General features: G+C 40.6%; 1 protein-coding gene across 10 annotated transcripts in view; it reads left to right on the forward strand.

Moving 5' to 3' along the window:
- Positions 1 to 1,479: 1,479 nt before the first annotated feature.
- Positions 1,480 to 23,424, forward strand: part of PCDH17 (protocadherin 17) — a 103,273-nt gene continuing 81,328 nt past the window's right edge. For 9 of the 10 annotated variants that reach the window (XM_074961584.1, XM_074961610.1, XM_074961620.1 and 6 more), the window contains exon 1: positions 1,480 to 6,516. In XM_074961584.1, coding sequence (XP_074817685.1) covers positions 3,913 to 6,516 — 2,604 coding nt within the window. In that variant the 5' untranslated portion in view covers positions 1,480 to 3,912. The remainder of the gene's footprint in view (positions 6,517 to 23,424) is intronic. The other variant, XM_074961593.1, reaches the window with a different exon arrangement.

The following is a 23,424-nucleotide window of genomic DNA, read 5'->3' on the forward strand; positions in this document are numbered from 1 at the left end:
GCAAGGACACTGATTTGAATATATAAATGTAAAATATGTACTCTGAGTTGAATGATATTGATGGACATAACTAAAAAAAAGCCTGAGTGTAATTTCATTGACTCAGGCAAAAAACCCCTCTCTCACCTGAATTTTTAACAAACTGCTCTAAAATAATTTCCAGAAGCCTCTTGTAATTGCTCTAGATTTTATTTTCTTTACTTCCTAAATGATTCATGTTACTCACTTACACATTCGCCATTCTCAATTTATAAACGGCAGCTTAACTTTAGAATTTATGAATTGAGATCAATACATTAGCAATCAAAACACTCACCTTTCTATTTCAATACATCATGCTTCCCTCCTCCTCCCCCAACTTTCGCCCGGGATGTCTGAACAGTAGTCGAAGTTTACAGAGCTCTCTCCCAGATGGCTGCTTTAAGAGGGAATATATGTGTAGAGACAGTAGTCCTAGTTTCGGTACTAAAACATTACTCCAGGAAAAGAAAGGGGTGACAGAGCACGCCAGGTACTTCTAAATATTGGTAATACTTGGATGCAAAAGAATCTTCTTGTGGACCAGAATCATTTGCAGAAGTGCCGAAATTGCCTATTCCAGTTGTTTACCACCGCATTGGCTTCCATAGGTACCACACAGCATTCGGACAAAGGTTCCTTTGTGCTTGATAAGATTTATATTTTGGTCATCTTGTGAAACCTGCCTACTGTGGTTAGGGTGGGGCCCGATTTCTAATGAAATGTTTAACGGACCTACAGAGAAGGCAGATATATTTGATTATCGCCTCTTGAGACACTTATTGATCAGTATGTGCTGGAAAAATTATAATATTCGGGTTATCTGTCATGCATTACTATATTAGTGCGTTTCAAATAATTGTTTATCAAGTGGCAACTCAAATGTTTTTACCGAAGGCAGGGGAGTTGGGTAAAGATCGCTGCCTACCCGCCGGTATCACAGAAGATATACAGGACCGGCAGCTGGATCACACGGAGGCACATTCTCCCATTCCCACAATGAAGCATTCTAACCGTACTCAGGGATTTACGTGGAGAACCTGTTGGGAATCTGGGATCTATGTCATCTATGCAAATTTCATCCCGTCATACGCCGCTACTACAGTTTGTTTAATGTCTGACATATGGGAAGTATTGGTCCTAATTTTTCTCTATTTTCAGCGATCACCGAAGACTCCTTAATATTTCTACAAAAAATATTAAAAATGCCAGAGAGACACTGCAGTGTATAGAAATGAGAGACTGCAATTTACAAGCAACAAGCCCTTCTCACATTGTTAGTCTCCAATCTAACTGATCTAATCAATGACACCAAAGCACTGGGGATTCAAGCACCGCCTCCCCAAGCCTTTCCACTGATTCTCATTGGCGGCCAGGTTCGGAGGCAGGTTCTTTTCCTCAGCACGGATTGGCTGGCAGGGAATCAGTATCAATGTTTAAGCAGCGGCGTGAGGTGAATAGAGTCAGTCTGCAAGAGGCACTGGGAGAGAGCGATGGGGCTGAGAACCCAGCAAATGCTGCAGTAAGGGAGGGGGGAGCTATAAGAGACAGTGTTCCAACTGTTGAATTTTCGCAAATCTCCACTTACCTACGGACGGCTTGTACTGTGGATCTGTTTTCTCTGAAATCGACATCTCTTTTGCATATGGTCTGGTTAACGTTGGCTAATGCCTTACTGAAAGGTGCCACCCTTCAATGAGACCGAGAGAAGAATTTTTAAAAATCCCTCTACAACAGACTGCAGAATTAACTATGTACAGTGGCTCCGGACTCAAATAAAGGAGAAAAAAACAGCACAGAACTGAGACTTGGAACTAGAGCTGTGAGCATTTCAATGGGAACCTGTGCTTTCCCCCCCCGTTAATGTGCAAGATTTCTGGGTGTTTTACACATAACACTGAGGAAAGGTGGCTAAAAACACTCAGCAAAGCAGGAGACAGACGCGCCTCTGTGCCCGTGAGTGGATAACAGCCTTGTTTTCCTGATTCCCAGACTCCCGGAGAAAGAGGTATAGTAAAAGTGCAGCTGGATCCGACACCCTCCTCTTTCTTCCCCTCTCTCTTTTTTTCCTTCAAAACATGAATCTGATTTCTCTGTCTATAGCGTGAGTCAGAAAAGCGTTAGGAAGAAGCTGCAACTAATGTCTGTGAAGGGAGGAACATGAGGCGATAGTGAATGTGATTTGTTCCGCTGGATCTGACTCATCCAGCAGATTGAAACACCTGCATTTCTGGATGTGTCAATCATTTCTTTTCGGCTGTTAAAAGAACCTGAAATAAAATTTAACACTCCCCCCATATATACCTATACATAATATCACTGGGGAGGTAAATCATCCCGGGTGAACGCATCTGGCATTGCAGCCGCTCTTTCCCCATACACCAAGATGCACAGAAAGACTATTACAGCTTGAAAAGACTGCAAAATGCATCACACCAAACACTGAATTGTATTTGTTTTATTCCAAAAGAATTGTCGATCAAAATATTTGCCTCTTTTTATTCATCGCCAAGATTCCCCCTCCCCTAAATGAAGAGGACTAGGAGGCAGTGTCATTGGAAGGAGATGCTGAATAGAAAGAAAAGAGAGGCACTTGACAGCTCAGCCTTGTGAATGCAGAGACTGTTTCCCTTTTAGCGAGAGACTAAGAGAGTGTGTGTGTGGTGGGTTGCTTTTATTTTTTTGTTCCTCCCTCGCTCTCTTTTTTTAAATCAGTGCATCCAGCCATGGGTTGCCTGTTGATTTCCTCTCGAGTAGAGAGAAAAGCAAAGTGGAATTAAACTGCATCGAAAAGTGCGGCTCCAGACACACACACACACGCAGTGCGAGTGAGAGAGAGAGAGGATGTGGTAGTGGCGGCGGCTACTGGCCTGTCTTAAAGAAACCCAAGTGTGCATTTGATTGAGCACAGCCTGTGATTTTTTTTTAAAAAAAAACCACATCTATCGCTAGTGATGACGAGCAGCTGGTGGGTTTCTTAATCCCCCCCCCCAAAAAAAAAGAAAAGAAAAGAAGAGAGGGAGGCTAGTGGCGCGGGTAGAGAAAGGAAACTACAAATCCGGACACTAGTTTTCACACTGCAATTTCCCTCCCCTCTTTTTGTTGTTCGGCAAGGAAAGAGTGAGCGTGGAGGAGCCGGCGAGGGGGAAATACCGATGGCAGCGAGATGCAGTTCTCCGCCGCAAGCAATGCAAGATTAGATCTCTAAATGCAGCAAAACACTCCCTGAAAACCAACAACCCCGCGGTGCAATCAGACATTTCACTGCCTCTCACTGCACACGGAGCGGGCTTCTACACAGGCGAGAGACTCTTTTTACCCCCCACCCCCGCTGTCTCCCTCTTCTACCCACCCTCCACTCCATCAGTCGCATCACAAGCAATGAGTAGCAAATAAGCGTTTTCTGTTAACGGTCCTGCTTCCCAACAGCCAGCTCCTTTTTCTATATATATTTTTTTAAATTTCTTGGACTGATCTGGAAAACCACCACTGCCATCGATCATTTTTTATACTCTTTGTAAATCGGCGGATATTAAAGGGGAAAAAAATCAAACAACCATTCGGATCCGTCTAAAGAAAAAGGTATATTTTTATTCTCCTCCTCCAGCTGAAGTTGGGCAGCCTAAGTAACTGTGCGGGGATTGTGTGGCCGCAGAAGCGCTTGATTTGAGGCTGCTTTTCTCTCGCTCTCTCGCCCCTCCCTGCGAGCTACATGCTCCATTTGCTGCCCCGCATCCTGTGTCTCTGCAGATGTTTTAGAGCAACAGGTTCAGCAACTTAAAACACGGGTGGGGAGCGGGAACGGAAGAAGGGAGCGGGAAGAAGGCGGCGGAGGAAGAGGGGGCAGGGGCCACCCGGGTGCTGCCGCAGCTGCCACCACCCCCTGGCTCGGGGATGTACCTTTCCATTTGTTGCTTCTTCTTCTGCTGGGCTCCTGCCCTGACTCTGAAGAACCTGAATTATTCGGTGCCGGAGGAGCAGGGGGCGGGCACGGTGATCGGGAACATCGGCAGGGATGCCCGGCTGCAAGCGGGGGCGGGCGGGCCGGCGCCGCCGCCGGCGGAGCGGGGAGGCGGCCGGGGGGCCAAGTCGACGTTCCGCGTGCTGGAGAACTCGGCGCCGCACCTGCTGGACGTGGACGGCGAGAGCGGGCTGCTCTACACCAAGCAGCGCATCGACCGCGAGGCGCTGTGTCGCCGCAGCGCCAAGTGCCAGCTCTCGCTGGAGGTCTTCGCCAACGACCAGGAGATCTGCATGATCAAGGTGGAGATCCAGGACCTGAACGACAACGCGCCTGCCTTCCCCTCCGACCAGGTGGACATGGACATCTCGGAGAACGCGGCGCCGGGCACCCGCTTCCCCCTCACCAGCGCCCACGACCCGGACGCCGGCGACAACGGGCTGCGCACGTACCTGCTCACCCGCGACGACTACGGCCTTTTCTCGCTCGACGTCAAGTCGCGGGGCGACGGCACCAAGTTCCCGGAGCTGGTGATCCAGAAGCCGCTGGACCGCGAGGAGCAGAGCCACCACACGCTGGTGCTGACGGCGCTGGACGGCGGCGACCCGCCCCGCTCGGGCACGGTGCAGCTCAACGTGCGCCTCATCGACTCCAACGACAACAGCCCCGTCTTCGAGGCGGCCTCGTACGTGGTGGAGCTGCCGGAGAACGCGCCGCTGGGCACCGCCGTCATCGACCTCAACGCCACCGACGCGGACGAGGGCACCAACGGCGAGGTGCTGTACTCCTTCAGCGGCTACGCGCCCGAGCGCGTCCGCGACCTCTTCAGCATCGACCCGCAGAGCGGCCTCATCCGCGTCAAGAGCAACCTGGACTACGAGGAGAGCGGCCTCATCGAGATCGACGTGCAGGCCCGCGACCTGGGGCCCAACCCCATCCCCGCCCACTGCAAGGTCACCGTGCGCCTCATCGACCGCAACGACAACGCGCCCGCCATCGGCTTCGTCTCCGTCCGCCAGGGGGCGCTCAGCGAGGCCGCCCCGCCGGGCACCGTCATCGCCCTGGTGCGGGTCACCGACCGCGACTCCGGCAAGAACGGGCAGCTGCAGTGCCGGGTGCTGGGCGGCGGCGGGGCGGGTGCTGTGCCCTTCGCCCTGGAGGAGAACTACGACAACTTCTACACGGTGGTGACCGACCGGCCGCTGGACCGCGAGGCGCAGGACGAGTACAACGTGACCATCCTGGCCCGGGACGGGGGCAGCCCCCCGCTCAACTCTACCAAGTCCTTCTCGGTGCGGATCCTGGACGAGAACGACAATCCGCCCCGCTTCAGCAAGAGCCTCTACGTGCTGCAGGTGCCTGAGAACAACATCCCTGGCGAGTACCTGGGCTCCGTGCTGGCCCAGGACCCAGACCTGGGCCAGAATGGGACTGTGTCCTACTCCATCCTGCCCGGGCACGTGGGCGACGTCTCCATCTACACCTACGTCTCCGTCAACCCCACCAATGGCGCCATCTATGCCCTGCGGAGCTTCAACTACGAGCAAACCAAGCACTTTGAGTTCCGCGTGCTGGCCAAGGACTCGGGCTCGCCCCATCGTGAGAGCAACGCCACAGTGCGCGTCACGGTGCTCGACGTCAACGACAACGCGCCCCTCATTGTTCTGCCTGCCCTCATCAATGACACTGCGGAGCTCCAGGTGCCACGCAACGCTGGCGTGGGCTACCCCGTGGGCACCGTGCATGCCCTGGACAGTGACTTTGGGGAGAGCGGACGCCTCACGTACGAGATTGTCGAAGGCAATGAGGAGCACCTCTTTGAGATGGACCCCACCAGTGGTGAGATACGCACTTTGCATCCATACTGGGAAGAACTCAGTCCCGTGGCTGAATTGGTGGTCAAGGTCAGTGACCATGGCAAGCCCAGCCTCTCAGCCGTGGCTAAGCTGATTGTCAGGGCCTTGGCTGGACCACTGCCCGAAGCTGGTGAGCCACAGGTGAATGGTGAGCAGCATCGGCGACCACACTGGGACCTGTCGCTGCCCTTGATTGTGACCTTGAGTACCGTCTCCATCATCCTACTAGCTGCCATGATCACCATTGCTGTGAAGTGCAAGCGGGAGAACAAGGAGATCCGCACCTACAATTGCCGCATCGCCGAATACAGCCATCCCCAGCTGGGAGGAGGGGGCGGCAGCAGCGGGGGAGGAGGAGGAGGCAGCGGTGGCGGGGGTAAGGGCAAGAAGAAGAAGATCAGTAAGAATGACATCATGCTGGTGCCCAGTGAGGGGGAGGACAGCAGGGGCCCCCTCAATGTCATGAACGTAGTGAGCAGCCCATCCTTGGCCACCTCACCCATGTACTTTGACTACCAGACCCGTCTGCCCCTCAGCTCACCCAGGTCCGAGGTGATGTATCTGAAACCCGCCTCCAACAACCTGACTGTGCCCCAGGGACATGTGGGCTGCCATACCAGCTTCACAGGGCAAGGAACTAACGCCAGCGAGGCTCCCCCGAGCCGGATGTCCATAATTCAGGTAGGAGACTTTTAGAATAACCTGGACCTCACTTTAGACTCTGGTTTAAACTTTACATTTTGTCTGCAGTGAAACCTGTTGTAAGGCACCAACAAAAATCAGTCACTTCAGGGAGGTCTTACTTCACTTCAGGGAGATCATACTTGAGGGATCTGATTCTGTTCTCATGCTGGTGTCACCAGTGTAAATCAAAAGTTATTCCACTGACATAAATGGAGTTACACCAGTCTAAAGCTGGTCTATGTGAGAACACAGTCAAGCCTAATATGTTTGGTATACTTTGGGGGTAGTCTCCTAAAACAGGAACTGCCTAATAAAGGTGAGAGAGACCAGGTAGGTGAGGTAATATCTTATATTGGACCAGCTTCTGTGGGTGAAGAAGACAATCTTTCAAGCTACACAGAGCTCTTCTTCAAGTCTGGGAAAGGCAAACTTACCCACCTTGTCTCTCTCATAACCTGGGACCAACATGGCTACAACAACACTGCAAACAACTATTAAAGGTTGTCTCTTTCACAGGTTTCACTGAACTTTTGTTTGGGGCGGAGATGGGGTGGGATATTTGAAGAAGTTATGTCTGCTGCTGTAACCAACAGGACATTGCAGAAACTGTACACACTAAGGACACACTTTTTTTTTCCCGAGGAAATCTATTGCAATGGTGAATATAGCCTTCCAATCCTGTATGTAATATGGACTGTTTCCAAGATGTATGCTTTTAATTTTTTTATTTTCCTTTTTTGACCATATATACATATATTTTTTATCTTTGACACAGAACAGTGTAATTTGGGGCCCCATTACTTCTTTTTCTTCTCTGAAAACAATAAAACTTTCAGTCTTGGAAAGTTCGCTTAGTTAACTAGATTAAAATGTAAGTGATCGTTCCTTCCTGCCTCCCCAATGTTAACAAACCTCAAATCCTATTGTAAATCAACAGAATGACTAGTCAGATTTCCAGTAGCCTGAATCAGTATTGACTATTGCTTTATAGTGAAAGACTTGCATGCTCTGTTGTTTTTTAATCAAAGCTCATTTTTGAAAAATAGAGTAGTGGGCCACATTCTGCCTTCAGTAACACTCATCACCCATTGACTTTCATGTATGTCAGTGATGGCAGAATTTGGGCCATTGGATTGAGTTTAATATTTAATTAAAAGAACAACTTAATACATAGTATGCAGTTTGAAGTTCAAACACAGAAGATGTTTCTGGAGCAGTGGGCTTATACCATGAAATTGAGGGCAGAATCTGGCCCTAATTGATCTAATTTAAAGTGTTCCTTGATTAGTGTGGCTTAATGGTCAAATGTTACAGGTATGCTCCAAAGAAATTTTTAGAGTTTTCATTGAATGCAGGCTCTGGGTAATGACTATTAAATATATCTGAAGTGTCATATCTGTTTTGTCCTGTGGTTCTCCTAATATGCTGTTCTGAGTCATAGGGGAATGGGCTGAGTGTATCAAAAGTGACACAGACTCATTTTGTGTTGCCAGCTAATGAGAAAAAGTTGCACTGTAGACACTTAATATATCAAAAAGAAATTCGTAATGCATTTGAGGCTTCATATGATGCAGTTTTGTGAACACCAAATTTACTAGTTTCCAGTGGCATCTAATATGCTCAAGAGAGGTGGCCAATAATTGATCTACTATAGCTGTATATTTTAATAACTGCAGAAAAAATGCCCTGTGTACAAGGTCACTGCGAACTATTCCTCAACCCACTATTGAGTTGTGTCACAGAAACAATTTCATTTTATACTTATCATGAATTTGTGTTGCTATCAATTAGGTGGTTGAGTAATATTCAAAATCAGAAATTAATTTTAACAAAAAGTGACACTTCAGGAGCAATATTAGGTTAGGGCAATACTGAAAATAATTTGAATATAATTCATGCTTTAAAAGACAAATAACTTTCAATGACTCTTGTTTAAGTCATGTAATATTTTTTTACTATAAAATGAAGTTGTCAAAATACAAAAATTCTTTTTTTTCCAAGTGACAAGTGTAATACTTACTAAAACATAGAAAATTATATTCTCTTGCAACCATGTAATGTTTATATAAAGCAATTAATACATGTATTGGTGCTACCCAATAGTAAAGATTCAACTGTAGTATAAAATCTCAATCGTAAATATTATTCCTCTTTTAAAGTGTTCACTGTATCATATCAGTAATGATTTTTTTTTAGATTTATATAAAACTGAAAGAGGAATTTCCTCTTGTAAAAAAGGTGTGTTGTGGTTTCTGTGAAAGTTTTGCTGTGATGACTGTGGAAAATCTTAACCGTAATTCCTGATAGCATGAAACTGTATACCTAATATTTAACTTTCTCTTTTCCTGAGTATCTGCACACAGTATTTTGGAGCAAGGTGATGCAGCTAGTGAGTTAAGAAACACTCATCTTTCGTTTATGGAAAACTGGATCAAATTTAGTTTAGGTCACAAGTGGACCTGAATTTAATAGTCACAATATAATCATAAAACAAATACGCAGTTTGACATAGTTGTTGGGCCCTGTTCAGGATAGGCCCAAGTTTATAGTATCAGGAGTTTGTATTAAGAGAACTATGTGGAAAAAATTGCATGTCTTCACCAAAGGCTACAGATTTTACATGCCACAGAAATGAAATTTTATATTTTCTTGCCTTCTTTCTCTCCCCATCCCCAAATTAAGTATTATATATAAACTCTGCATTTAAAATCAGGAAGCGCATGCTACTTTGGCTCTGATTCTGCACTTCAGTGAAGCTCTCATTGGAGTCAGTGGGAGTTTTCCATGAGCAAAGAGTGGAGGATCAGGCTCTCTCCCTAGTAGAATATCTACTTCTAGGAAAATAACCTATGCTGTGAGGAAGCAAAAGAGGTAGCCAGTAAAAGGAAGAACTAGTTTCCAAACATCAGGGTTTCTCAGACATTCTTGTTAAACCCTGGATTTGTGCTGGAAATGGCCCACCTTGATTATCATACACATTGTAAGGAGAGTGATCACTTTAGATAAGCTATTACCAGCAGGAGAGTGGGGTGGGGGGAGAGAAAACCTTTTGAAGTGATAAACACCCATTTTTTCATGGTCTGTGTGTATAAAACATCCTCACTGCATTTTCCACTTTATGCATCCGATGAAGCGAGCTGTAGCTCACGAAAGCTTATGCTCAAATAAATTGGTTAGTCTCTAAGGTGCCACAAGTACTCCTTTTCTTTTATCAGGGTTATTGTCCACCTTCATTAACTAGTGAAAAATGCACAATTTGCTCATTGCTTCAAGTAGGTGAAAGCTAAGCTATTTTATAAGTATTTTCTCTAGTGAATATTCAGTTTAGTTTTTTTAATACATATGTATGGTGGAGCCACATTAATCTCCTACTTTCTAATTTACACAACAAAACAGCTCTCTTTCTCTTCCTGTTTCTCAGCAAGGATTTAATGGAGTTCTCTTGTGAGGTTCTAATAAGATTTTGTATATTTCCAAAATATACTACATTATATTACATCACATACACTACCAAAAATGTATAAATAATTAAGTAGAGACTACAGTTGTCTAATCAATAAGGGCCAGATTTTCCCTTTCTTACCTTTGTACTCTGGAGTTATTCCCAGACTAAAGTCCATAGGTCAGATTGTGATATCCTTATCCATGTGCATAGCACCATATCTCACCTATAATCCCATCAGAGTTAATGGATATCTGGAAAAAGGTACTACTTAGAATCTGGCCCAATGAGAATACTTGCCATGTAAAGTACTGCTCAGTATGAATGAGGTTGCATAATTTTCTCCCAATTTAAGTACATTTTGCAATCCATTATCTTTTATGTTTTAACTGTCTTTTTACTCACTAATTTGTGAGTAAATTTCAGTATTTGCAATGAGTTTATAAGTAACTAATGTGAATTAGTGGGGTTTTGTACCATAATTGTGAAAATCTTCAGATTTCCTGTATTATGTATATGAAAAATTTTGGATGGATATTCAGCAGCACTGAGAACTCAGCACCCATTGATTTCTAAGAGAATTGCAGGTGTTCAGCAACTCTGAAAATAAGGCCATGTTTATTCAATAGATTAATCAGTTGACAGGATGACATATAAAGACTATTACTTTACTAGTCATACATAGTTAGGACACCTACTGTGCACAAACACATCTTATTGTTACTTAACAATTCAACCAGCACAGTGTATACATTCTCTAATAAAGAATAGTAGTTTTAAAGAATAATTTAGCATAAATATGTTTAGACATAAATGTACTGGTGTGTGTTTATATACACAGACAAAATGTATTTACAAACCAAAATTTTAAATGGTTCACAGAGAGGAAAAAAAGTGTAAATTTCATGGCCAGATTAAATCAAACTTCCATCCAAGCCCTTAATCTTGTAACAAATGGGACTTTGCTCTGTATTCTACAAGTACATGCTTTCATATTCAGCCCTATCAAAAACTTCTGTAGTTAAGTGTGTAAGCAATTCATGCTAACAGGAAACAGGCAAATAGTTCTGCTGGCAAACAAGCCACAATTTCTTTTTCTTCAAGTTTCCAGTAGATGAAAGAGTGGATGGATAAAGGGAAACCAGCAGAAATAGATTCTTTAAAGTGACATGACAGTAGTGTAGAAAACTATCTACATATGCAAGGAGTGTTGATGATCATAGAGAATATTTATTATTATACTTGTGATGCAGTGTGGAGAGATTTGTACATATATCAAGTGAGACAGAATGTGGAAACTGTGGTCACAGATTTTATTGAATAGAAAAAAAGAAGAAGAAGAAGAAGAAAAGAAAGATACCATTTTACAAGGAACTATCAAGCTGGGAGTCACCACAGTAGCTGCAGTAGGCAGTCCTGTAACATTTTAAGATAAAGTGCAGATCATTCTTAATACTTCCAGGCACCTGATGTTTAGGATGTGTCAACAGATTACTGTTAAATCCCAATGCAACCTCATCACCAGGTGTCTAGTAGTATCTGAGAAGATACAGACTTCAAGGGGAAAAAAACTCTGTAAGCTGTATTCATGCTGTTATGTCTTCAAATATACTATTGTTCTATTGTTTGCTTTAAGAAACTTCAGTGTGCAGTGTTGCAGAATGAAACATGCTGACACTGTAATATCAGGAGAACTGAAATAATTAAAAAACAAATTGCATTCATTCCCAGAATTCAGAACTCCAATCTCAAAAGACTCACATTATGTTTGGTTTTTATATCCTTTGCAAAGGGGGAATATTCTTCGTCTGATGCAGAAGCTAATTTTTCTAATAGAGCTAGTGGAAGTTTAGGACATGTATTGAGAGGAGAATGTAGGAGAAGTCAGTGGAAGTTCTGTACAATTGCAGGCTTGCAGTTTGGACATTATATTTCCCAGGCATTTGGATTTACCAACTGTATTTTCTAAGCTCAAATAAAAAACTACCAGACTAACATCTGATCTCATGTCAGAGCTATCTGGCTGAGAGGTATTACAATAGTTTTTATATTGTGTATGTTTAAATTAGATATAATGCAAATTAGCCCTATTAAATGTTTGAGATTTGTAAATATATATTGCACTGAGTATAATTACAGTATACACATTTCTAAAGCTTCTAGGCCTATTTTTCATTGTGTATTAAAGTCAATGCAAGTATTGCCAGCGTAAGAACTGCAGGATTGGACATTTTCTTTATATTTGCACAACAATAAATATTTCCTTTCTGCCCAACAGATACTCTGTTTGAATATAACACCGTTACATAAAATACATGTACTTTATGGCCTGATCTTGCAACCATATCCCACATAGTATCCACTGGGATTACTAATGTGGGTTATGGCTGCAGAATCAGGCTCCCCCTCTTTTGTACCATGTCTGTCATAGACCCTGTGGGCCTGATTCTGATCTTCCTTCCTCCTACATTTTACACCAGTGTTACTCCATTGATTTCACTGTAGTTAAGCCTGATCCATGCAGGTGTAAGTGAGATCAATCTAAGGCCCTATACTCCAAAATGATTTGTGGGGTTAAACATTACAGAGTTAAACAATACAAAATAGCAAAGGGAGAGACAAATTACGAGTCAGGAGGAGAAAATGCAGATATTGGGAGTAGGGAACAACAACAATGCCTCCAAAATAAAAATCCTCATTAACTAGTTGGTTAAGAAGATCAAGGGCTCTGTATGACTTATTTTCTGTTAACAGAGACATATACAAGCTGAAAAAAGTTAGTGCAGTTAAAATAAGTGACTAAGGGCCAGATCCTGCAGTCCTTATTTGGGTAAAACTCCCATTGACTTTTATGTGCTGCACAGTTGTTGAAGCTTTGCTCATGTTGGTGACCACTTAACATGAGTAGTCTCATTGATTTCAGTGGAAGTACTCAGGTGAATAAGTGATTACCAGCATGAATAAAGTTTGTACAACTGATCCCTTGAAGAGTTAACTTTTGGTTTAGCAATAACTTTGGCCCAGATTCTGCCACCCTTACATTAAGTACTGTTTTACTCTACAAATAATCCTATTGAATCCAGTCAAACTTCACACCAAGGAATCTAGTTCCCATTTTAGTCAACAGTATAACTCCCATTGACTTCAGTGATGCAAGATCAAGCCTCCTACTAAGGTTTCTATGGAATGTGAGTAAGGGTGGCAGACTCTGGTCCTTTATATTTAGAACTCAGTCATAAAAATCGTCTGTCGTAGCAGATGTGGAAAGTTGCTCATATATACATAATATGTGTATATATAGATAGATATAATGGGACCAGCCTGTGCACGATGGTGCAGAATCCTTTTCTAATGAAGAATTGGGGAGATTTCAATCTAACTTTTTAAAAATAATTTAAATGTCCAAATTTATGGTTTGGAGTTGAAAATAATATAGTAATAATTCATTAATTAATAATTATAGTGATATAAAGGTCAGAGATATCTAAGACTCCCTTTGAACTATTCATAAAGAACACTTTTTGCTTTTATATTATGAAAACAAATATTTGTATTTGTTTTAAACCATATATACAATATTCTGTTATTTTTAAAATGTGGCAAATATAGCTCTATGGAAAATTTTCACTATGTAAATTTAAAGTATTTGCAGCTCTCACCTACAAATAATCAAGTATAGACCAAATCTTGCTGTTGCTACTCAGGCAAAGCATTAATGAAAATGAACGGAGTTTTACCTGATTAAGGATTGCAAAAGTGGACCCTAAATCAGTTCTTGAGGTTTTTTTTTTAAATATGAAGAAGCTCCAGTTTCTCTTTACAGCCACTGTCTCCCCCTGTGTGAATTTTAGACACTTTTCAGAGTAACAGCCGTGTTAGTCTGTATTCGCAAAAAGAAAAGGAGTACTTGTGGCACCTTAGAGACTAACCAATTTATTTGAGCATGAGCTTTCGTGAGCTACAGCTCACTTCATAGACACTTTGTAATTTTTCACCTTTATATTTTAAAAAAGCCACACTTACCATCTCTTTCCCTTAATTCTGTTGCAAAAGTAAAAATGTTGCACCAAACCCTTCAGGCAGTATTACACAAATCCATGTCAGTCTATTTCACTTGTCAGAAGCCTTGAAAATAAACAAAAGAACATCCATAGCAGTGTTGCTTTTTGGAGGTAACAAACTCTTCAAGTTTGAGGAGTATCTGTCTATATTAGATGAAAGGAAAAAATATTGTGCAACAGTTAAGAATTTCCATGAAAGGATCTTTAAACAATGATTTGTTGACCAGAGCAGAAACACAGATCCTTTTTTATCTCTACTAGTACAGAAGCAGTATTTTGATGTCAGGAGGTCGGAAGAGAATACTTTGGACATATTTTTTTTCCCCAGAAAGTAGCTTGAGGACTTTGTATTTTCAGTCATATCAGTGCTTACATTGTACAAACAGAGGTGGTAAAATTCGTGATGAGAGGGTACCAAAAGATAGGGAATGAGTGAAATCTGCCTCTCATGAGAATGCAGATTCTTACATGGACAGGAAAATGTTCCAGGGAGAGCCTAGCAACATCCTTTGGGGGGAAAATATTATTTTTGAGAGTAAGGACCATTTTGTTTTTTTAGTTAGGAAGAGGGAGAAACTAGTAGGTCTGGCTTTCTCATAGTTCTGAAGTGATGGGACTCAGTATTGCACGCATTCTGACAGCATTAAGCATTTTGTATAAAATTTCCACTGTTAAGTACTTACTGAAGAGTAAGCAAATTTATACATATACACCTGTTAATTAGGATATTAGGCAGTGCTTTATATAACCTTTCCAAACACAAATATATTTTATATATAAATCCCAGAGGCTGCAGCATACAGTTCATGCTTTATTAAGGTCACAACAGAAGCATCTATTTCTATTAGTGAATTGCTTCAACCAGTTAGTGTTGCTACCTGTGCAGAAGGACAGTATAAAGATCAGTTCATCTGTCACTTACTTTCAGTTAGAGGATGTCTCTTTTTTCAGCTCTAAAGTTAATCAGTCCTGTGCTGATGTACTGTCAATTTATTGCAGTAAAGGAGATGTCCTCTGATTACTTAAAATAAATTATCTTTAATAAAAAAGGCTTTAATGACATCAGTGTGCTCTGTGACTGTGTGCTACAGTCTTCAATGCATGGGACAGCAGATTTTTAAGTGTAAAAAGAGAGAATTGTTAGAAAATATAAATGCAGAATTTCAGCTGTGTGGATGGCACATCTTATCGATTAATTGTAAATTCTTTCAGTGATAGACATGTGAAATTAGTTTCAGACAGTGTTTCAGACAATGTATTGATATATGCATGACACACTTACATTTGCTTGTTCTAGTCCCAGTGACACTATGATTACTGGTATTTGCAATCCTTGCCCTGGAACACTTCCAGACAGTTTTATTGTATTGAAATGACTCTTACAGTTCATTGAGCATCTAGCATAACACTGCTGAATATGATTGGCGCGTTTGCATATATTTATTCAAAAAAAATCAGGCAGTTAAACTGCATAATTATGGGAAAACGAATCATAACAATAAAAGACCATTTAAGTTAACAAGCTTTGTGATCAAAGGATAAATACAGGTTGGATAAATGAGACTCTAGATGTAACTAATCTACATAAATAGGCTTTGGTCTGATTAAAGGAAAGGAATACATTAAAATAATTTAAAGGTATTAAAAAGCATTTTGCTTCAGTAGCTTTATAACATCTAGTTTTATCTTATTTTTGTTATGTTTCGATTCAATAAAAATAGCTGTATCAGTGATAAACTACTTTTATGTGGTTTTTTTTATTTGTTGATTACCAATGTTTACAAAGCAAAGAAAATATAAAATAGCACAAGTAAACAAAAGTAACAAATCATAAGTTTCCATTTTATTTTGAACACATTGTGTGTCAAAAACCTGAAGCATTTTTAAAAATTTGCAATGTTTTTGATTGATTTTTAATTAAAGAAAAACATTAAAGGGAACATTTAAAGGACTATTTCTTGTTTACTGTCTTTATCAGTGAAGAGCAGCCTTTGTAGTGTTTGAAAGCTGGTGCATTAAAAATCAATTTCAAGTCTTCAAAGCTATAAACTCTTCCTTGGGTTGTAGATATATACTGTTTTTAAAATCATTCAGAGCACACTTGACAATTGAATTAAAAACAAAAGGTAAATAATAGCTTCATCAACATTTTGAAGGATTTTAATGTATTTTTAATAATAGCTAAGGATCTTTATATTTAACTGACGTGAATTAGAGTTTGTAGTTTTTAAATGAATAATTTGTTCCTAAAAGCAATAATACTTAGTCTTTTATTTATACATTTTGTTTTCAACTTTCATTCTTGGTGTTTTTTGTTTTTTAATGAACATCGTGACTCAAACACAGAGTATGTCAGTCAATATCTTTACTTACTATATTTCTGCCTGGATCATTACTGATTGCTAAGCAACCACTTATGGATAGAATTGTTGTGGCTACAATTCAATAAAAACTGAGCAAGAGTAGACAAAATTGCATTAGGAACTGTCATAACTGCCAGAAGTTTAATTGTATAAAACTGCAAAGGTCATTTAATTTAGAAGAGAGTTGCCATAAAACTCTAAAACACAAAGATTGTTAACTTAAATGGTCTTTTATAGCTTTTTTACTGCACCCCAAATTAAACACTTGGATCCTACTTGCACAAAGCTTATGCTCAAATAAATTTGTTAGTCTCTAAAGTGCCACAAGTCCTCCTTTTCTTTTTGCGGATACAGACTAACACGGCTGCTACTCTGAAAGTTATGAGAGTTTTTTCATTAATTTAGTGGATCAGGATCATGCCCTTAATCTGTTTATGATTAACTCTAAGACCTGTGAAAACTAACCTCCTTAGATATGACAACTTCTTAAATAGAACAACTGCACTGGTATTACAGGTCAAAAGGCCTGATTCTGAAAATACTTATTCAGCAAAGTGTTTTAACTCATGAGAATAGATCAGTGGTGGGCAACCTGCGGCCCATTGGCCGCACACGGCTCATCAGGGTAATCTGCTGCTGGGCTGTCAGACAGTTTGTTTACATTTGCACGGCCACCCGTAGCTCCCAGTGGCCGTGGTTCGCCGTTCCCGGCCACTGGGAGCTGCAGGCGGCCATGCAAATGTAAACAAACTGGTGGCCCAGCAGCAGATTACCATGACAGGCCGCATGCGGCCTGCGGGCCGCAGGTTGCCCACCAGTGGAATAGATCCATCGAATTAAATGGGATCACTCGTGTGTGAAGTTGCTCGTGTGTAAATATATGTAGAATTGGGCCCAGAATTTGTGATTCTTTATAATCAGCATCCCTCCCTGTGGCATCTTCCAAAATTGAATCCAAGCTGCAAAAGCTGTTCATTTCACTTTCCCTCAAACTGCACTCTGTAGTGCTCTATTGAGATAATCCTGATGACTGAATATTTGATAGTTTTTGCTGTTTTGCATACACTTGTGTAATTTGATATGCAGATTTGAAGATCATAAAAACAATCCTGCTTTGATGATCATGAGCAAGATTATCCAGCCACAGCTGTAAAGTACCCAGTGTGTTCTTTACTGATCTCTTCATCATTTCACTGGATCAGATTACAATAAGAATATAGTGGAATTTGGAGTGCTTGGGAAATAGTGGATTTAAAAGCTTTAAAAATGGCAATCACGAAAACCTTAGAAACTGGTTCAGTATCTAGGCCACACTTCAAACAAAATAAGTGTGTGTGTGTATGTGTGGTAGAGAAGAGGATGGAATGTGTTTCAAAAAGAGATATCTACAGCTTGAATGGAAAAGAATGTTAGTTAATGCACCTTTAATGGCTTTTTTGTATGTATTACATGACCTGTAAAGAACTGTTAAGCAGTCCTGGAGAAGATGTTGTCAGTCTTTACCCTCTTGCAACAAAGGAGAAAGCAACAGGTTTAGAGGCAGATTCTGTTGTCATGTTTTCCTGGGGCAAAAGTGTAATGAAGGAAGGGCCTCCCTTTCTACTGCATAGTTGCAGTTAAACATCCTGCTTAAAACTGTGTATTCAACTATCAACCTTCAGTATTGAGAATAATGAGGAGGAGGAGGTATAAATCATGTGGAATGTGAAGTAATCAGCACTCAATCAGTTCTATTAACAGCATTAGGTATTAAAAAACACACGGTAATTTGCATCACCATAGCTTCAAGGTAAGGAACAAATCAGTCAACTATGTAGGCAGTGGGTAGAAAAGGGGGAAAACAAAATGTTTTATGTTTCTTTTGAAGTATAGTCCTCTCTTTATGTAAATCCATAAATGTATTCTATCTGTTTAAGTCACCTGTAACTTCTTTGCAGGCCTGGCAGAATAGAATATTGAATAGTGCTAAAACTAACAGGATGGATTTTCTTTATTATTTATTCATTGACCACCCATTATATATGAAGTCTCTTCAACAGTATACATCTCATTAACACAATAATGTGCCTGTCATGAAATAAAGATTTCTTCAGAAGTAAAGTAAGCAATTTTAAATGCCTGTGTGTTTCTGCTTCCAGAATCTTGGATAGAACTTTTAAGTTCAGCTCATTTAAAAATTATACACTAGCATCTTCCCCGCGTCCCCTGCACTTTGATTTTTGGCAGAACAATCCTAATAATTAGTGGCTAGCTTTCCAAATCTTGACCTGATCCGTAAGGCTACTGTTTATCCTTGAATGAAATTAAAACAAGAAGTTAAAACTGCTACGGTTAAACAAATGCAAGCTGCAGGAATTTTGGCTGGTGTTGGCAAAGATCTATTATGGATTGCTTGCAGTTGTGTTTGTCTTGCTGATTCCAATAAATGAAGAAATGGGTACCCATGCTGAGTAGCAAGAGGAGGAGAGAATACATTTAAAGGAGACTTTTTGTTCTGATTTAAATTTTGAGCAATAGGTTTTCGACAGTATTTTATAATCAAGACAATTACATAGTAATTTGGGTTAGAATACAGGCCCAGTTCCCTATCTTAAAACCCAATTTGTTACCACCTGTGGCTATTTCTATTAAAAAAAGAAACATAATTACTATGCGTCTCAGCAGTCTAAGAGTAAATTTTTGCAATTACAATACCTCCCTTGGGCAGATATGTGAAAATGGCAGATTAATTCTTGCCAGGGTCTGTCAGTTCCTTGAGAATTTTTAGGGTTGCTAGTAGTTTGGTATAGTCTACTTATTACACTGGTACTGTTCGTAATGTTGTGGTTAAGATTAAGTCAGCACTTCCATTATAAATCTCTAGAAATAGGGCTCTATAGCACTGCCATAAAAAATTCTCTCCAAATTGAAACTTGACATATAAGGTTTCAGGCAAGGAGTGAGAACCCAATTCTGCTTGCATGGGAAACTGATAGGAGTTTTGCCAGTAAAGTTTACTTCAGTAGAAACAGGACTGGGATATATGTTATTATTTTATCCCTGACCAGATTTTAACAAACAAACAAGTTTAGTTTTAGTACAATAGCTGGATCATTCTTAGAGTCATATAGTAACATTGATGTAATAGTGTGTGAACTGAAGGGCCACATATTGCCTTTAGGATTGCAGAAAATATTGATGGTTTCAGATAGGATCTTTTGTTTTGTCCACAATGGCAGACGAACTTCCATGTTTCTTTAGAGTGGAATGTCTGTGGGCCACCAGGACCAGATCCTGAAACGTCCACCGGAGTTACTCATGTGAGTAGTCTTATTCAAGTTCTTATGAACTTTACTTACCTGAGTAAACTTACTTGTGTGCATAGGTATTTTCAAGATTGGGTGGTTAGGCTCATAGCCTGTAAACAGCTTTGCACAGATGAACTCTTGCCTCCAAATCGAGCCCTTGTTGAAGTCAGTGTGGCTGCACATGGGCTCATGAGTCCACCTGCAGGGAGCAGCATTAGCCTGTGTTATGGATTAGTGCCTTATTAGTGTTCAAAGAGAGCAATTTAAGGAACCTTAATGTGTCCATTTTCTTTACATTCACATGTTGTGTGTGTTTGATTTTATTTTTCATTGTTGCTGTTGTGATTTGGGATTTTTTTGACAGAAGAATTGTTTGTTTCATTACTCTCAACTGATTTTACGGGCATTTTTTTGACTTGGGCATTGTCACAAACACAGCAGGTTGGAATGGCTTCCTTAGAGCCTTTACAGCCCACTAATTGAAAATCCATGGGGAAAAAATAGGTTTATACATCACACCACAATATCAATTGATCTATTTATTCTTGATTAAAGCATCCATATGATGGCTCTGAGTGCCTTGCCATTTAAATAAGATTATAAAATCAAACCACCAGTTCAGTCAGCTCACCCTCCTACCAAGCAGCTGCTTATAATCAGATATTAACAATCACATATATTGGCTTGTACATCAGTCTCCCATCCCCAGGTGAAAAAAATGGGCCCAGCAGCTCTGCCCTGAAAGTTGACAAAAATCCATGCTATTTTGAAATGGGGCAGGAGGGCATTCCAGAATCCCAGGCTCCTTACGGAGAATACCTTTTCAGCTGTTCTCTCTCTACTTTACCAAGCAGCTCTAGCTTCAAAGCCTCCACAACTGTGGCAATGTATTACAGGGAGAGAGGCAGTGCTTATGTGAAGATACATGACTGTAATGGTTCAAACATTTATTTAAGGACATAACCTCTTGTTAAATTTGTGCAGGCCTAAATTATTTATCTTATGTCATAGATAATAAAGCAACATCACAAAATTTTACAACTGCAGATGTACGTCACGCAGGCATGTGATGTCATCAGATTCGATAATTTGGTGTTCCTTCATTGTAGGTTCAGTTTTCAGTTCTGCAGCTGTTTCTGTATACAGAGGATGTGACTCTAACTAGTGCTAGTTCGTGGTAATTATATCTATGTGAGAATAGACCATCATATCCATGAACCAACGTACATGAATAACAACTTTAAAATGTTGAAATAAATAGTTACATGAACCTAAATAAATAGTAACCCAGACAGAAGTAAATAATGTAGAGTTCATGGCCTTCAATGAAGAATTAAATAAAATTAAAGGTTTAATTTCTGACTGGCTCTGAGAAAATCTTCAAGAGAGGAAGATATTCTGAAAGCTCTTTAGCAACTCCTAAAGTACCAGAAGCAGATGAAGGGCACCAATTTAAAGAAAAAGGCAACTGAAAGAACTGTGGGAAAATGCAGATCTGCCTCTGTATATTTCATAAGTATCGCACCGACAGGCAGGTCCAATGCCCTGCTCATTTGTGTCCTCTGCCCCTAGCAGCATGGCTCTAAAATTATACTATATCATAGACTTCCCCTGGACACAAAGCATGGAGTCAGAGTACTAACACCTGTGCAGATTTACATTTGGAAATCTGCTGGGTTTGGAGTAGAACATGTCATATACAGGGTCTGCTCTCTTGGTCATTCACCGTTCCCTATCATCACCCGCAAAAACCCACTGAACCCCAACCATGTGTCTGTGTAGAAGGGCATCTGCAAGTGTGTATGGGGAGGTGGAACATACTGTACAGGAGTTCCTTCACCCATCATTTCACTTGTTAAGAGCCCATTGTAATCTTTTTCCTGCGCCTTTGCAACTTTCTGCAGCATTCAGTTTATATGTATGTGGGAATATAATCCCGATGTAAGTACTCAGTTCTGCTTCAGCTGAAGTAAAGGGCTGATCCAAAGCACACTAAAGACAGTGGAAAAAAACATCAGTTTATTTTAGTGGGCTCTGGATAAGGCTTGATGTGAATTTTGCCATTATCTTTAGATGGAAAGGGAGCAGCCCCAGACTATATAAACAGCAAATTAAGGTGTTGAAACAAACTGAATAAAGCTAAGACGTTCAAAACAGAATGTCTCTGTTTCCCCCCCATCAGTATACTGTGGGTTCAGGATAGTATACCAATAAAAGGACACATTTTGATCTACCCCCCCTACCATATACTGTTGCTTTTATAGATTTTTCCCCCCTAGAAAACGTGTTTCAGTGCTTGTAAAAAAAGGAAAACAATAACAGTAAGAATAGGACAATTCCTGAAGTATTTGCTTGCTTAAGTGGAAGTTTGAGTAAGAACGTTGGGATTTCACTCAAAATTAAAAATAAAATGCCCCCAGCTCAGCATTCACGAGCATTGTAAGACCAGTGTGCATGATAGAAAGAAAAATGTCAAAAGATAAAGAGATTGTTTTCATAGTTCCAAGGGAGGGTTGCAAACAGGGGGAGAGGAAGGAGAATATTTTTTTTAATTATGCAAAAATACTTGGACTGTCTACTTAACTTCTAATATCCTTGCTTTTGTCAGCTTGTATGTAATTTTAATTGGTTTAACTTTCAGTGTTAACATTTAATAAGTAAATCAGGATGGCGTTGGTATCAAATTTGATATCAAAGATGTATTATCTCTTCTTGCTTGTGATTCACTAGTCCTGGAGCAAGCTGATACAGTGATAAGGTGGTGCAGATATCATCTAGTCATTTAATTGTAGCTGAGTCAGTTAGTTGTAGTAAACATAACATCTTGTTCGGAATGCTAAGGTAGATTCAACATAGTGAGAGCCATAGATAAAAGATGCGTTAAAGCATTTCAGATTCAATCATTAGGTTTCATTGCACCCATCTGCTACCAGAAAATGTAATTGGAAACTTGATTCATTGACCTTTAACTGTCATTTTGGACTATAATTTTTAAATCCATATTTTCAAGTCAGAGTTAATTTGATAAGAGCAATGCCCAGTACATTTTAATGCAATTATTTTTGTGCAATTTTAACAAAAAAAATTATAATCAGGTTTTAATGGTCTGTTGTATATTCTGCTAATCCAGTCAAAGTAGTTATTTAATATGAATGTGGTTAAAAGCAACTAATGTTCAACTTCATTAAGGCTTCTGTTAAATAGGAGGCTTGCTGAACTTTTCACTGTTATTTTATGCACGAACTACTACCTCTTATTAATTATTTCCAGGGGTCCATGTTACACTAAAATTATACTTACAAGTTCCAATCACACCAAGATTATACAGCATGACACAGAGGCTAAATAAGCACTGAAATTACATAGCGCTTCAGGTATTCATTCCTAAAGCATGCTTAGTTTCATAGCCTTCCTTGTATTTTTCCTAGCACAGATGTTGTCTCACGCAGGGGGGATAGCACACACACATCCCGTAGCACTTCTCCTACATGTGTGGCACACAGGTAGAATGTCTTGTAAAATTACAGGGTTACTTAGAACAAGCAGGAAACGTGTTGTGATAAGTGAGCGTGATTTAATATCCTCTCAGTGATGGTATGCTGTTCTGTTGTCTGAAGTTCATGGGATGGGAAAAAAATGATTAGACAGGTGTTTCTTCAGCTGGTGGGATCAAATTCCTGAAATATTTTACATAGTGTAGAGACAGATGTACACAACGTAACCTTATAATCCCATTTCACAGCTTTTCCAAA

The sequence above is a fragment of the Natator depressus genome, chromosome 1, assembly GCF_965152275.1.
Source record: "Natator depressus isolate rNatDep1 chromosome 1, rNatDep2.hap1, whole genome shotgun sequence".
NCBI classification, from domain to species: Eukaryota; Metazoa; Chordata; order Testudines; family Cheloniidae; genus Natator; species Natator depressus.